The sequence below is a fragment of the Agelaius tricolor genome, unplaced genomic scaffold (genome assembly GCF_023055355.1).
Source record: "Agelaius tricolor isolate 1412-34295 unplaced genomic scaffold, bAgeTri1.0.p SCAF_8, whole genome shotgun sequence".
In the NCBI taxonomy this organism is placed as follows: domain Eukaryota; kingdom Metazoa; phylum Chordata; class Aves; order Passeriformes; family Icteridae; genus Agelaius; species Agelaius tricolor.
The window spans coordinates 9,502,090-9,515,364 of record NW_027269268.1 but is presented as its reverse complement, the minus strand read 5'-3'; the positions used below and the strand labels follow the sequence as shown (position 1 = coordinate 9,515,364).

Here is a 13,275-nt window from a genome sequence, read left to right as displayed (position 1 = left end):
CTGCTTATTAAACTCACACACACATTGACAAGCAACACACGTACAGCCCCCGAAATCACAGCAGGCATGAGCATGTGAGTCCCAGTTATCAGCTGGGGGCCCAGCCCTGTGAGGACTCGTGCATGGAATGAAGACAGTGCTGGAATGTGTCTCACTGGTCAAACACAGCAGATGCACTGAGAGAAGAGCCCGTGACAGAAACAGAAAGTGCTTTGTCTCTTACTGGCTGGTCAGTCCGGTTGATGCCGATGAGGAAGAGGAGCTCTGCCACGAAGAGGCTGATGCACAAGTTCTTGTGAATCGTGTTGCGGTCGCTCTGCAGCCCACGGAAGAAGCAGAAGGTGAAGATGCAGATCAGGAGGCAGACCAGGGAAAGCAGGATGCCGACCCATGTGATGAAGTCCAGGAGCAGGTCGTGGACTGCATCGCTGTGCTGAAGGTAAAACAAAAATATCTCATCAGGTGCATGATGCATGACTTCTACTGCACACAGAGTGAGGTCCTCTGTGGCACAAGGCACGAGTAGCAAAAAGATTAAGTGCACCTAAACTTGAACCCTGCAGCAAGAAAGCTGCAACCTGAAACACAGACTCCAAAGCATGCAGGTGCCCTGAACAGATTCAGACCCCAAAACCTTGCAGAAGCATAATGCTGTTGATGAAAATACTGAGATATCAGGGCTAGTCTTGCGTGTGGCTCAATCTTGCACAAGCATGGCAAAGGAGTGCCTGGACACCCAGTATACAGAACCATTGAACAGAGTGATTCAAGTGTAAAAAAAGCATTTCATGCTAACAACATCATGTCCAACAAGTGCAAGTCCATTACAACCATTTGCCAACAGTGAAAAAAGACTCTCTTTAAATGTTCAGAGATGTATGAGCTTGGAGGCTTTGGAAAGAAAGAGATTGCTTACTTTTTTTTTTTTCTTTTTCCACAGGGGAAGGAGAAAGGAAGTTTGATTTTTCTTTTTCAAACCCTGGAGTTATATTTTAGAACTCCTGGGAAGTCAGATTGATCCTGAGAACATTACCCAGAAAAAAAGACAGACCTTTTAACACGAATTTGCTTTTAAACTGTAACAGAACAGTGATTTTAAGACAGCCTGGAAAGTGACTGATTCCCTGTGATGAACTTTTAACATGGATGTACTTGAAAGCCATGCAAACAAAGCCAGTGTAAAACTAGGAAACAAAGTTTTCTGTGAGTCAGGATAGGTGAGCCTTGGCTCTGCTGACAAAACACTGCTGCATTGCTCCTGAGCTCACATTGCATGACCCTCATGGAAAGAGGAGGCACGTGATGAGACCCTCCTGGTGAGAGGATTGCACTTCCCTATTCAGGCTGTAAAACTTGTCCATAATTTCCCAAGCTTCCACTAGATATGAGCCACCAGATGACTGCTTGGGTGTAAGCTGTTAGAGTCAATGACCTGGGGAAAAGACTGGCTGGAAATCTCTGGGGGCATTTCACAAAGACCAGAGCAGCTCAAAGCCCAGCTTTGTGATCCACCAGGTTGTGTTATAAATGGTAATCACATTCTCCACCATTTCTGGCATTTTGATGACTTGGGCATTATGCAGGTTGGCAAAGACAATAGTGTCACACTCCAAAAAGCCAGGGCAAAGTAGAAACATTTTTCTCTCCATGGGATAAAAGCTTATGACAGATGGAGGGAAAAGGTGATTAATTTATCCACTTTCTTTGCCTGCTTGCCAATGATAAAGCCACATCAAATGTCAGGCCTTTCCTGATATACACTCTCCTATGTCGGCACCTGCAAGAAACATCCCAAACCTTTCAGCTCTTTGGCTTTACCAGCATGAGTGAAAGGCATCAAATGATAATGAAAGATAGGGAGTGATTCTCTGCTCCATCCCTTCCATGCTGGAAGCTTTGTCTCCAGGAAGACTTGGAGATGGAGAGATGGAGGGCTCCTTTTCCCAAACGCCCTTGCACCTCTTTCCAACTATTTCCAATACCTAAGGAACTAGAGGTCACAAGTCCAACGGGGAGACAAGAAATCATTGTGTGCTTTCTGTGGCTCATGACAGAAATGCCTATTCCAGCCAGCTCATCCAGCAGCGCCCAGAAAGCTGACAAGATGAAGCACATCATTTCCCTGGCAGCTGCGCATTGCTTTATCTCAGTGTCATTCCAGATCATCCATCCCTCTTAACTCTGCGGAAAAATGTTAATGCAAACCTTGCACCTTGCAAATCATTCTTTCTTTTGTCTGAGGCTGCAGGGGGATGGCAGGAGAACATCTCCCTGAACAAGGCCTCATCTGATTAGATTGGCCTGCCAGGCTGAATGGACCAAGAGCTCTTGGGCTGGGCTACAGGAGAAGGCAGCTAATGCAGGTGGATGCAGGGAGAAAGAAACCAGGCAGACTTTGGCCAGATGCACACACCCCACCCAGATGGGGCCAGATTCATCCATCCCAAGACAAATTTAGCATGGTGCAGGGAAAATTCTCCACAGGCTTCTTCTCTCACAGGTCCCAGCTCCTGCACCTCTTATCACAATACCACAACTCTGCTGAATTTAAGACATGATGCAGGAATTACAGGTGGTTTTGCTCTTGGAGAGGGATCCTACCATCTAGGTTCTTTGCCTTCTTCAGGGAAGGGCTGCTTGCCCAAGAAGCTCACCATGCTTAGCAGTAAATATGCTTCATTGCTGTATCATTATTATTATTACTATTATCACTCTTACTGCTTTTCTTTTTAATATTAATCGTAAAGATAATACTGATTTTATGTACTTAACACTCATCCCTGGAGTGCTGGGAAACAACCATAAAAACAACTTCTCCATAATTACAAACTTCCTCCCCAAACTCAAAGAAGAACAAACAGAAAGGAATGATAACAATGAACTGGGAACAAGAGCAATTTAAAAACACCTCAGGGGGAAAAAATATGAATTTGTAGCTTTTCTAGTAAAGTCCAAGAGAAGAAGTGAGCTGAATTTTAAAGGCTGGGTATACTCCAGCCTGTTTGAGATACCCAGTTTCAGGTGCTACTGCAGAGCAAATGGATCAGGGAAGACTTGATAAGCACTGGCATCCTTCCCATGGCAGTGCCAACTGCTCCCTCAGGGCAGGCACATCTGGAGCTTGTACACCAGCAAGTACAACAAAAGGAAACTTGCCTTTTGTTGGAGACTAAATCCTGCAAATTACTGCACTGTTACATCAATCAGAATAATATGGGAAAGGGAACAACAGTGGTAACCTCTCCAAATGCCATGAGGTTTTCCTTGCCATCGCCTGACTGCTGTGTGACAAGCAAGGAGCAGCATAACCTGGCTTACACAGGTGGTGTATGGAGTTGCAGGGTTAAATATGATACAGGGCACACCAAGATTTTGGATGTAGGTGTCAGCCTTCAAGCCTGGTCTCAAGCACAGAAAAATGCAACAGCAATTTTTCTCTTTACCTGTCCAGCACAGTTCAAAACTCCTTGACTGAGGATAAAACAGCTCAGATGTGCATGCTAACCACTGAATCACAGCATGGTGAGGGTTGGAAGGGACCACTAGTGGAGTTGTCTGGTCCGACCTCCCTGCTCAGGTTCAACTGGACTCTGTGCCACTGATCATGACCCTCTGGGATCTGCCATTCCCATAAGATCCCTAGGAATATCTTTCCAGCACAATGAAAGCCCTAGGGTCTCTAAAGCATCCAACATACATCTGAGACCACCAGTGTATTGACTACAGTCACCTCTTGCTTCTCAATGATCCTCCCAAATACTTGGGCAACCAGAAGAGCCCACGAGAAATACCAGACATCAGTCCAAGAGACAATTCCCGACAGCATCAACCAAACAACTCCTTGCCCAAATGCACCATGGCTCTCCAGACTGGTGCTACATGGCATAGCACGCAAGACACTGAGGTTTGTTACCACTGAGCTACACTCACTTCACAGAATAAGCTGACGCACATTATTTTTAGCACAGGAACAACTTACTAAGTTGTTCTTTACAAAAACAACACACTTCAGTGACAGGGTTTCTATAGTAAGTATGTTTTACATTTATGATTTAGAAAATGTAAAGCCTAGTGAAAAGAGATGTCTCTGGCTTTGGGATAAAGACCTGGTTTTTTTTTTCCAGTGGGGCCAAGAGCAGTAGGAGGAGAGTGCTGACAGGGATTTGTGCAGGAGGAGTTACAGGAACACTGGTAGCAACCACAGCAGGGTGAGCAGGCAGCCCCAATATTATCCAGGCTGGGAAAATCAATGAGCAGCTCTGGCAGTGTCTGTACACCACAGCTGAGCTAATAAAAACAAATCCCAGGGAATGTCAGCTTATGACAGAATGGCTCTCCCTGAGATGAACAGCCTTTTCCTCCCTTATTAAAAACATCAGCAGAAGAAAACAGCAGCCAAACCAAGCTGCCAGCAGCAAAGGACACATTCCTTTGCCTAATCTGTCCTTCCAGGAATGGGAGAAGTAATATCTTTGGGGATGGAAGAATAAGTAAGCAGTAAATAAAAACACAATGTCATCAAAATAGCTCAAATATGACCGCTCTGTGCCTGGTGGGAGCTGGCAGAGCGCTGGACTGGGCAGAAACCCAAGTGGGACAGGTTTGAACTTCTGTGCATTGCTGATGCTGCTTCTTGGATTTGTAGGTCTTTGGAGGTATGCAGGGTCTCTCTGCCCTTTTTCCCCCATCTCTGGTGGTGAGAGGATTTACTGCTATGACCTGGCTGTAATGCTTTGTTGGCTATGTGCAAAGGGTTACTGAAGAGGCAGATGGTTCTGTAGATGTGTCAAAAGCACCAGCTGGGGTACAAGGACTGGGAGGAAACCCCAAGGATTCCTGAAGTGCAGGCGAGCTGGCTAAAGGCATCACCTGCTGTGGCTATGAAAGCATGAGAGCCTTCAAGGGAGATTTTCCCCTTCTGTGGCCAAGAGGACTATGAGCTGGAGGGATCCCTTTGCTTTAGCACCCATCCTCTCCATCTTCCCCAAAGATGCACCCAGGGAGGTAGGCAGCTGTGCTCCACGGTGACTACAGCACCCATGAACCTGGTACGCATTTCCTCTGGGCTCTGCAAACGTGATGTGATCATTGGCACCATCAGGTCCTAACTCAGGAATAAAGAGAGCAAAATTCCCACCTGAAGCTTCTGTGCAATATTAATGTCTTCTGACTTTGGCCATTCACAACAAGGCTCAGATCCCTGAGCGTTCCTACAAGGTGGTTTAGTCATCTTTTCTCTCCTTGCCTTAGTCCACGAAGCTGCCTTTTGCATATTCTGCACGGGCAACACAGATGAGCTTCTTCCTCTTCTACCCTCCTCAGCAAGATGAAGCCCTCCTAACAGAACTCTCTCCCACAAACTTCTCCCCAAAAATGGAACAGCCTTTCAGCAACTGCCAGAAGCAGCAGCCAGTCTAAGTCCTAGAAATCCCTGTGGCCAGAACAAAGCTGTATGGGGACGGGTGTGCATAGAGAAATGGGTACAGACCTCACCTTACCATGTGTCACAGACACTACTGCAGATATAACATGTGGCAAGAGCCCACTATTTCCCCTGTACTCACCAACCCCACTGCAACTGAGAGGCAGCTAAGGTCAGATTCAGTTGTGGAGAGGAGGTGAGGCTTAGGAATAATAATTGCATCCATCATGCTGCTCTCCTATGATGGCTGTATTTAGGCAGCTCTGATTACTCACATGGCATCTCCAACCCAAGAAATGAGCTACAGAACTTGTGCCAAACATGGTGCAGACATCCACCTAGCCAAGCTGAATGTGGGTTTCTGGAAAAAGCCTGGTCATAACGTCATCTGTCACAGCTTCTGCTGTCACAGCAATGGTCCTACTCAGCCCAGTGCCGAGATACAGCTGGGACATGGTTCCACCACAGCATGGCCACTACCTTTCCTTTGGCCCTCACTTTCACCCTGCACTTGGCCAGAAAGGAAGGGTGCAGCAAGACACACATCAAGGCTTAGCACTTGCCAGTGTGCGCTATATGAAGTTTAGAACACAGGATCAGCCTGCAATAACTCCAGCCTGCTCCTCTACTGCTTTAGGCAATGGACCGCTACATTCCACTCAGACTTCATATATTTCTATTCCTTTCTCTCCTTAGCTTGCCTTATGCTTCCACTCCCCAAATAATTAGCACAGTGTAACCTTTGTGTGGTAAAGAAAAACACCCGAAACTTTCCTATTAATTGCAACAGCAAAACACCTTTCTTTTTTTCCACCTTTCCATTTGTATTTAAAAAAGAAGAGTAAGATCTGGCACTCACTACCTACTGATAAGCAACATTTATCTGCCCTGGGGGTACCTTTGCTTATTCTGGTTTGGGTGGTTTTTTTAATTGCATTTTCCCACCAGCTCTGAACTTGTTTTCTGGCTGCATAATTTTCCCATGATACATTTAAGATGCATCTGCTATAATTAGCAATATGCAAAGCACAAGCTTATGAAAAACAACTTGTAAATTTTGAATAATTCTACAGCAATTACATAGGTAGGATGGCTTATTTAACGATGGGATTTGTTCCACAGCATGGGAGCCACCACATTTTTTTCAGTGGCTGGAGGGGGACCTGCAGGTGAGGGTCCACTGCTGTTCCCAGCAGTTATGCATCCTGCTTGTGTACATAGCCAGCTCTTGGTCTTGGGTGCTGTTATTTTACCCCAGTGGGCTAATAAGAAACTCTGAGCCCAACTTATTTTAACAGGCAGAAAGCATCTTCAAATTAAATTCTCCTCTTAATCAGGTAGTGTCCTAGTCAGACCAGAATTGATTCCAGCAACTTCTCCTCTTCAAGCACAACAATAAATCCCTGCTGCCATGGTCAGCTGGTGGCATTTTCTGTCCCTCTGTACAAAGACATATTGCTTTTTCACATTGGAGAGCCAGATGGCCATCAATCACCTCTCCTCAGCCACGCTACCTTCCAGCTCCACCTTGCCACACACACTCTGCTAATAATTACACCTCAGCCCAGAACTCCCAGAGCGGCCACCGAGACCCCCTCGGTGAACACGCTCTTGTGCCATGTTACCAGGCAGGGAGATCACTCATGAGCAGATGTTACACTTGTCAAACTGGTGCTGGTTTTTGATTAGCAGGACGATGCTGCCTGCTCCCCATGATGCCCAGTTTTCAGTCTCATCAGGCAGGGTGCTGTGGATACTCTTTAAGGCAAAGGATCTTCCCTATGGATCCAAAAATTCAAACAACTGAAGTCAGGAAACTGCAAATATCAATCACGGGAGAAAATTGTTTCTGTTGCAAAACTCCCAGAATATTATTCATTATTGTGAGAGATCCTGGTCATTGCCAGAACACTGGTCTAAGAGGTCTTGCAGAAACACACTATGTAATTTCCCCAAGGATCATTCCACCTCCAAGAAGACTAACAGGTCATGGAATGACTGAGGAATGCCTTTTTGAACCAGCCACAAGATAAAAAATGGTTCAAAAGCATATCTATGAGCAGTGAGCATGAGTCAATGAATGACAACAACCCCCATTTGTTTTTAAACCTCCACTATTCCAAACCAGCAGGTATTGTGCTGCCAAGACTTTAAAATCAACTCATTACAATGGCATAAGAAATGTCACATAAGCCACCTTCTATGCCAAGAGCCACATGGTCACCTCCACCATGGAGCGAGACCGTGCCACCAGGAAGAGCAAGGTGACAAGCAGCTGGCAGGACAAGTTGCAAATGTCTGCATATTTATATCTGAAATATGTGCCTGTGTTATGTGGGAGGAAACCCTGCCCTGCTTTTGCCCTCAGGCCAGGATGATCACTGAGGTGGACATGCCAGGAAGCTGTCCTGTTGTATAAAAGTCAACAAAGTGGAGCCAATTTGGCTCTTACAGCAATGGTACTTTGGCTGCAGCCAAATGATAAAACATGACCTGAAAGTCTTGAGGGCAGTTGTTAACACCCAGGAACAGCCACTAGCTAATAGCAGACTGGCTTGGCACTCAGGAAGCTTCCAGCTGGAGCTCTTTCCAACCTGCAGGATGAACATGGGCGAGGAAGGGTCTTACATACTTTTCTTGCAAGCTGAGATAACAGCAGCTCTACTTGTCTCAGGAGGTTTGGATGGAAGTGCAGACAAGGCTGACCTATTTGCAGTCTGAGAGGAGGCTTGTTGAGCACTGGGCTGTATCTGCACCATGCAGCAGGGATCACCCCCATTCACTCCAGTGGAGCAGATCACTATCGGCACTTCCCAGCTGCAACCCCTGACTTCAGTGACTCAGGCATATCTGTTGATTCCAGGTGGGTGATAACGAGCCAAACACACATTTCTTATGAAAATTCAAGCAGTTGTAGGGAATTGGCAAAACCAGACCTGGACTGCAGAATGCCACCAAGCTATAAATATGTGCTCTGAATAGGCCTTTTCTTCAGGCATCTCCCAGGACAATGGCACAAACATTTAATGGCACGTTTCCTGGACTAGGAGTGACTGACTCCAACAGAATGAAGTGCTTACCACAACTTGCAGGAGCAACAGATATATCCTGCCCCTCTCAGCTGGACCCAGCTGCTGTGTGAAATGTACCCCCAGGCTCCCATTTCTTTTTTTGCAGAACTTTTGTCATATGTGATGCTTATTTAATACATATTTTATTGCAGCTCTTCACATTCCTCTTCAGATTATTAAGTGGAACAGAAATACACAAAGCAGTGACTACATGAGAAAAAGCAGTTTTAAAACCATAACAGCTTTTGTGGTTATACTGGTTATGGAGGTGAATCTGGAAAGTTCTGCCTGCATGGAAGATGCCAGTTCCATATCTAGCTCAGAGCTGTGGATTTTGCGCCTGTGCCAGGCACATGAAATGGAGACACCACAATAAAGAAAATGACTAGGCCAAAATCTTTTGGGCATCAGGGCCTTCTTTCTTCAGCACATTAGACTGTTCTTAACCAAAGACAGCCAAGGCAGTTCAGGAAATGGAGGATCTCAGTCATTCTCCTATTCTTGAGTAAAATCCCAAATGTGTGCTTCGCTCCCAAAACCACTGCTACCATGAGGAACATAGATTAACTTCAGGATTAAATTCTTTAGCTCCTGTGGGGTTAGTCATGTAAAAAGCCAGATTTCCACCACAGACATAAATGCAGGCAAGGGAACCAGCTGGTCATGTACTGGCCTCAAGTAGATGCCCAGTCTACACAGGATGGTATCAGAAGCTTCCCTCTCATGTGTCACACTCTGCATCTCTCTGTCACACAGTGAGATGCAGACAGTGTATTTTCCCCTTAGCTGGAAGGAGGAAAACACTGTTGGCTCCACACATGCACCTCACACAAACACATGTGGCAGTGTATCTGCAGCTACTGCCAGCAGGACACCCAACCTTGCACCTCATGAGATGAACTGCACACTTCCGTCCCTCACCTTGCTACTCCCTGGTGACACAGGGAGGACCCTATGATAAAGAACCCAGCCAGGAGATGTTCTATACTAGTTAACAAAGGACCTAGCAACAGCTAAACCTGCTCACTCACTATCCCCAGCTCAGAGCTGCCCATGCCAAGAGCCCAAGACAGGCTTTGCATTGGTGTGACTATTTCCTGTTTCACCACAGAGCAGAAGGAAGACTTACACCAGATGGTTTCTACTTTCAGAGTTACTGTCACACAGCAACTTCCCTGCTCTGCTCCATTAGTAGTAACAGAATAGTGCCACACATTGAACACTTTTCCTGCCCAGTGCATTGGCAGCTTGGGAATCTGCAATGCCTACCTTAACTTCCACATGTGCCATCAGGACTGCAAAGTTGGTGAGGTGGTTGCAGGAGCACGTGGTGTGTGTCTTGTTAGTTGTCAGGAGGCGACAGCCCTGGGTGGACCAATACCCTGTCATCGTACGCTTCGTGTAGCTCCAGAATGAACAGTTTGGGTTAAAATTTTCTTCTGACTGCTGCAGGGAAGAAATTAATAAATGCAGTAACAATGATAGGCTCTCAGAGATTTCTAAATGCACTACTGAGGCTCTCTGTAACTCTCACCCTTTAATTTTAGATAAACAATTAGCAGTGGTTTATACGTCAAGTATTACTTGCCAATACCGGAGAAAGTTAGATTGTTGCTGCACTCTTTGCTAATACAAACTTACTTCTTTGTTCTTGATTAATTTCAGACATTGACTAAATCCAGCTCTTCAAAACCAGACTGCTTCATTTGCATTGCAGAGCAGAGGAATTAATTGCTTTAAGCAATCAACTTTTGCAACGACCGAGCTTGGCTAGCAGGAGGACTAGCTGTCCTCTTTCACTGTAATTCCACTTCCCTCTAACATCCCCTGCCACCATGATAAAATAACATTATGGTCAATTCTAATTTATTGGTAGTTTTTAATTACAGAATGATGTGTGTCAGCAACCGAGCAATGGGCATCAGCTCAAAGGAGACACTTTCTTTACTTCTATTAATGCAATGTAAAAGACACCTTCTCCATAAATAACACAAAGTGCAAAGGAACAAAAGTATAATTCAAAATCTAATCAAGAGCTGCTGGGGGCCTCACAGCAGCCAACTTTTGCATCATTTCATTTCAGAAACAAAAAAAAAAGAGAAGTGCTTTCTGAACTCACACACCTTAATGTGCTTGACAGTAAACACCACAGGATCAGCCAGGTAAACCTTATTGCTGAACTCTTTATTTATTGCTGCTGTGATGACGGGGGAGTTGACAATGACGGAGTGATTGGTCGACATCGCTTCTGTTCCCAACTTCATGCTGGCATTCTCCGTGGAGAGATAGGTGCCCAGGTTGTTGTACAGCACAAAAGCCACCCTGATCTCACCTAGAAGAGAGGTAAGAGGTTAAACAGCCAGGTTGAGTCACTGGGGTGGCTTTTTATTTTTTAGATTGCAAATCTTTTCTCTTAACCAACTTCAAAACTATGCTGAGAAAACGTGAAAGGACCAGGATGTGGCATATGAAAACCCACCTTTTGCCAATTCCAGTGAGCACCAAGAAGTGCAACAACCAGTCCTTGGATAAGAAGGGCAGAGCTCCTTCTTCCAAAAGAAACTTTTATAAGCAAATAGATGAGCAGAAGACAGGCAGGGAAGGTGGGCTTATTTTTGGCATCAGGAGGTGTAACTGGCTTCAGAAAAAGAGGCCAGGTGGTCCATTTCCCACCTGACATCACTTTACTCTCCTGGATATACCTGGGAAACATGTTTCAAGCTGACATGTTGCACAGATGCAGTATAAAACTATAATTTAGTCTGGTAATAAATTAAGACTATGTCAGAAAAATGTCGGGACAAATCTGGAAGAAGAAATCAAAATCTTTCCGACAGAATTCCAATCTCACTCGACAGATAAAACAAAATTCCAGAAATTTCATTTAAAAATACATTTATTCTCTTAATTTGCCAACCAGATAATCAGAAATACACCATTAGAGAGCCTGTAGAAATCTGAGTCTATCAGCCAACTGTTTTTAACTGAAACCATCCAGTTTGCCTTCTGTTTTGCACATTATTTCACAGCCTATAAATAAGAATGGAATGTGATTAGTTCGCCTTCATATGTATTAGTTGTGGAGAGGTATGTTATTGTTTCTATATGAATCACCACAGCATTTCAGGAAGGTGAGGCACTGATGACTCCAAAGATTCCTCCCAGCTAAATCCTTTGATGATAATTCCATTTGCAGTTCTTTAGTGACCTCTGGGCATGTGTCAAGCTGGTGAAAATTGATGCTTTGAACAGAACTCCAGTGATACTGTGTCTCAAAATACAAAATTTTCTTTTCATTGCTGCCAACAGATAGCAGAGTAAAAGTCCTGCCCTGTTGGAGTTTTGCTACAAATCTTGAGTTTTAAACTGTCTCTAAAAGAGATACTTCTCCTCAAATCCTATGTGCAAGAAAGACAATGGCAAGAATTTCTTTAACCATCAGACTGAACTTTGTCTAAAATTTTTAGAAATTTTAACACATCTGGTCTGGTTGTAATGCTGCCCTATCATTCCATGTTTTTTTCCTTTACACAGAGGAGGGTTAAGCACTGGCACAGATTGATTGCCCAGAGAGGCTGGGGATGCTCCATCTCTGGAAATGCTCAAGGCCAGGTTGGATGGGGCTTGAGCAGCTTAATCTACTGGAAAGTGTCCCTGCTCATGGCAAGGGGGTTGGAATCACATGATGTTAAAGGTCTCTTCCAGCCCAAGCCATTCTGTGATTCTGTGTTTTGCCTGCAGTGACCAAAGCCCATATATGTATTGTCCCCTGCATAGATTAAATTTTAAAGGAACTCAGAAATAGGAGCATGTTGGGCTCACCAACAGAAGCCTATGAGTTTAAGGTTGGTCTGCACTGAGGCTGTAGAGATCAACAAATGTGTCTGCTCAAACTCCTGATCTGGAAATAAATGGCTTGGGAGGATGAAGACTGTTCACATATAACAGCATCTAAAATTTATGCTGTACCAGGAGGTTCATTAGATACAGAAAGGCACTAAAGATTTAGACTCATAGCAGTTAATCAACCTTTTCTGCCATGTTGGCTCATTATGAATATTTCCTACCATTGTTTCTTCCCTGTACTTTTTCAGACATTTGTATGGTGCCCTGCTGTGAAGCAGTTTACTCAAATGAGCCTCTTCTCCCATCTGAAGCCTCCTACTGCAGAAATCAGCAGTTAAAAGCACTTCTCTGGATTCAGCACTGTGCCCCAGAAGCCCCATAATTTGAGGATCTGATGCATTTTTACCATCACAAAATATTTTTGAAGGCTGTGAATCACTTAGCAATAGAATACATTCCCAGTCAGCCAATGCAGCCTGCAGTCAAGGGCATGAGCAAATGACACCACTGTTAATCTAAATATTAACACAGCAATTAATACTTTACTTATAATGGTTAAACACAAAACAATGCCTAAAGGCATGACTGCCTCATGAGGCTGGTGTGGCCTGAGGTGCCAGACCTACCATTTCGACCATTTTGCTTCAAGGTATTTGCTGACAGCTGAATGGCGCTTCCATGGCCCATGTTCTGGGGAAACTTCAGATCCTCCAGATTCCCATCTGTGCTCAGTCTCGCGACTTCCAGCTCTGTGTGCAGGAGAGACAGACACTAAGAAAAAAATCTCGGCTGAAATGATCTTGAACACGGTATTTCAAAGCTACAAAATGGTGTTCCAGACCAGCTGAGAGGAGTGGAATTAACTTACAATGCTGCATGCTAGAATGTGTTTGGGCTCCTATTTCTTTTTAAATCTTTGCCCCGAAGAAGTTTTAA

At 44.7% G+C, this 13,275-nt stretch overlaps 1 protein-coding gene across 24 annotated transcripts in view; it reads right to left on the bottom strand.

The window, feature by feature from the left end:
* Positions 1-13,275, bottom strand: part of ADGRL3 (adhesion G protein-coupled receptor L3) — a 493,463-nt gene that overhangs the window by 63,804 nt on the left and 416,384 nt on the right. For 23 of the 24 annotated variants that reach the window (XR_011679905.1, XR_011679904.1, XM_071431603.1 and 20 more), the window contains 4 exons: positions 12,966-13,088; positions 10,617-10,825; positions 9,763-9,939; positions 224-433 (listed from right to left, as the gene is read on the bottom strand). Coding sequence is in view for 22 of the 24 variants with exons in the window: in XM_071431603.1 (XP_071287704.1) it covers positions 224-433; positions 9,763-9,939; positions 10,617-10,825; positions 12,966-13,088 (719 nt within the window). In the remaining 2 variants the exon portion in view is untranslated. The remainder of the gene's footprint in view (positions 1-223; positions 434-9,762; positions 9,940-10,616; positions 10,826-12,965; positions 13,089-13,275) is intronic. The other variant, XM_071431588.1, reaches the window with a different exon arrangement.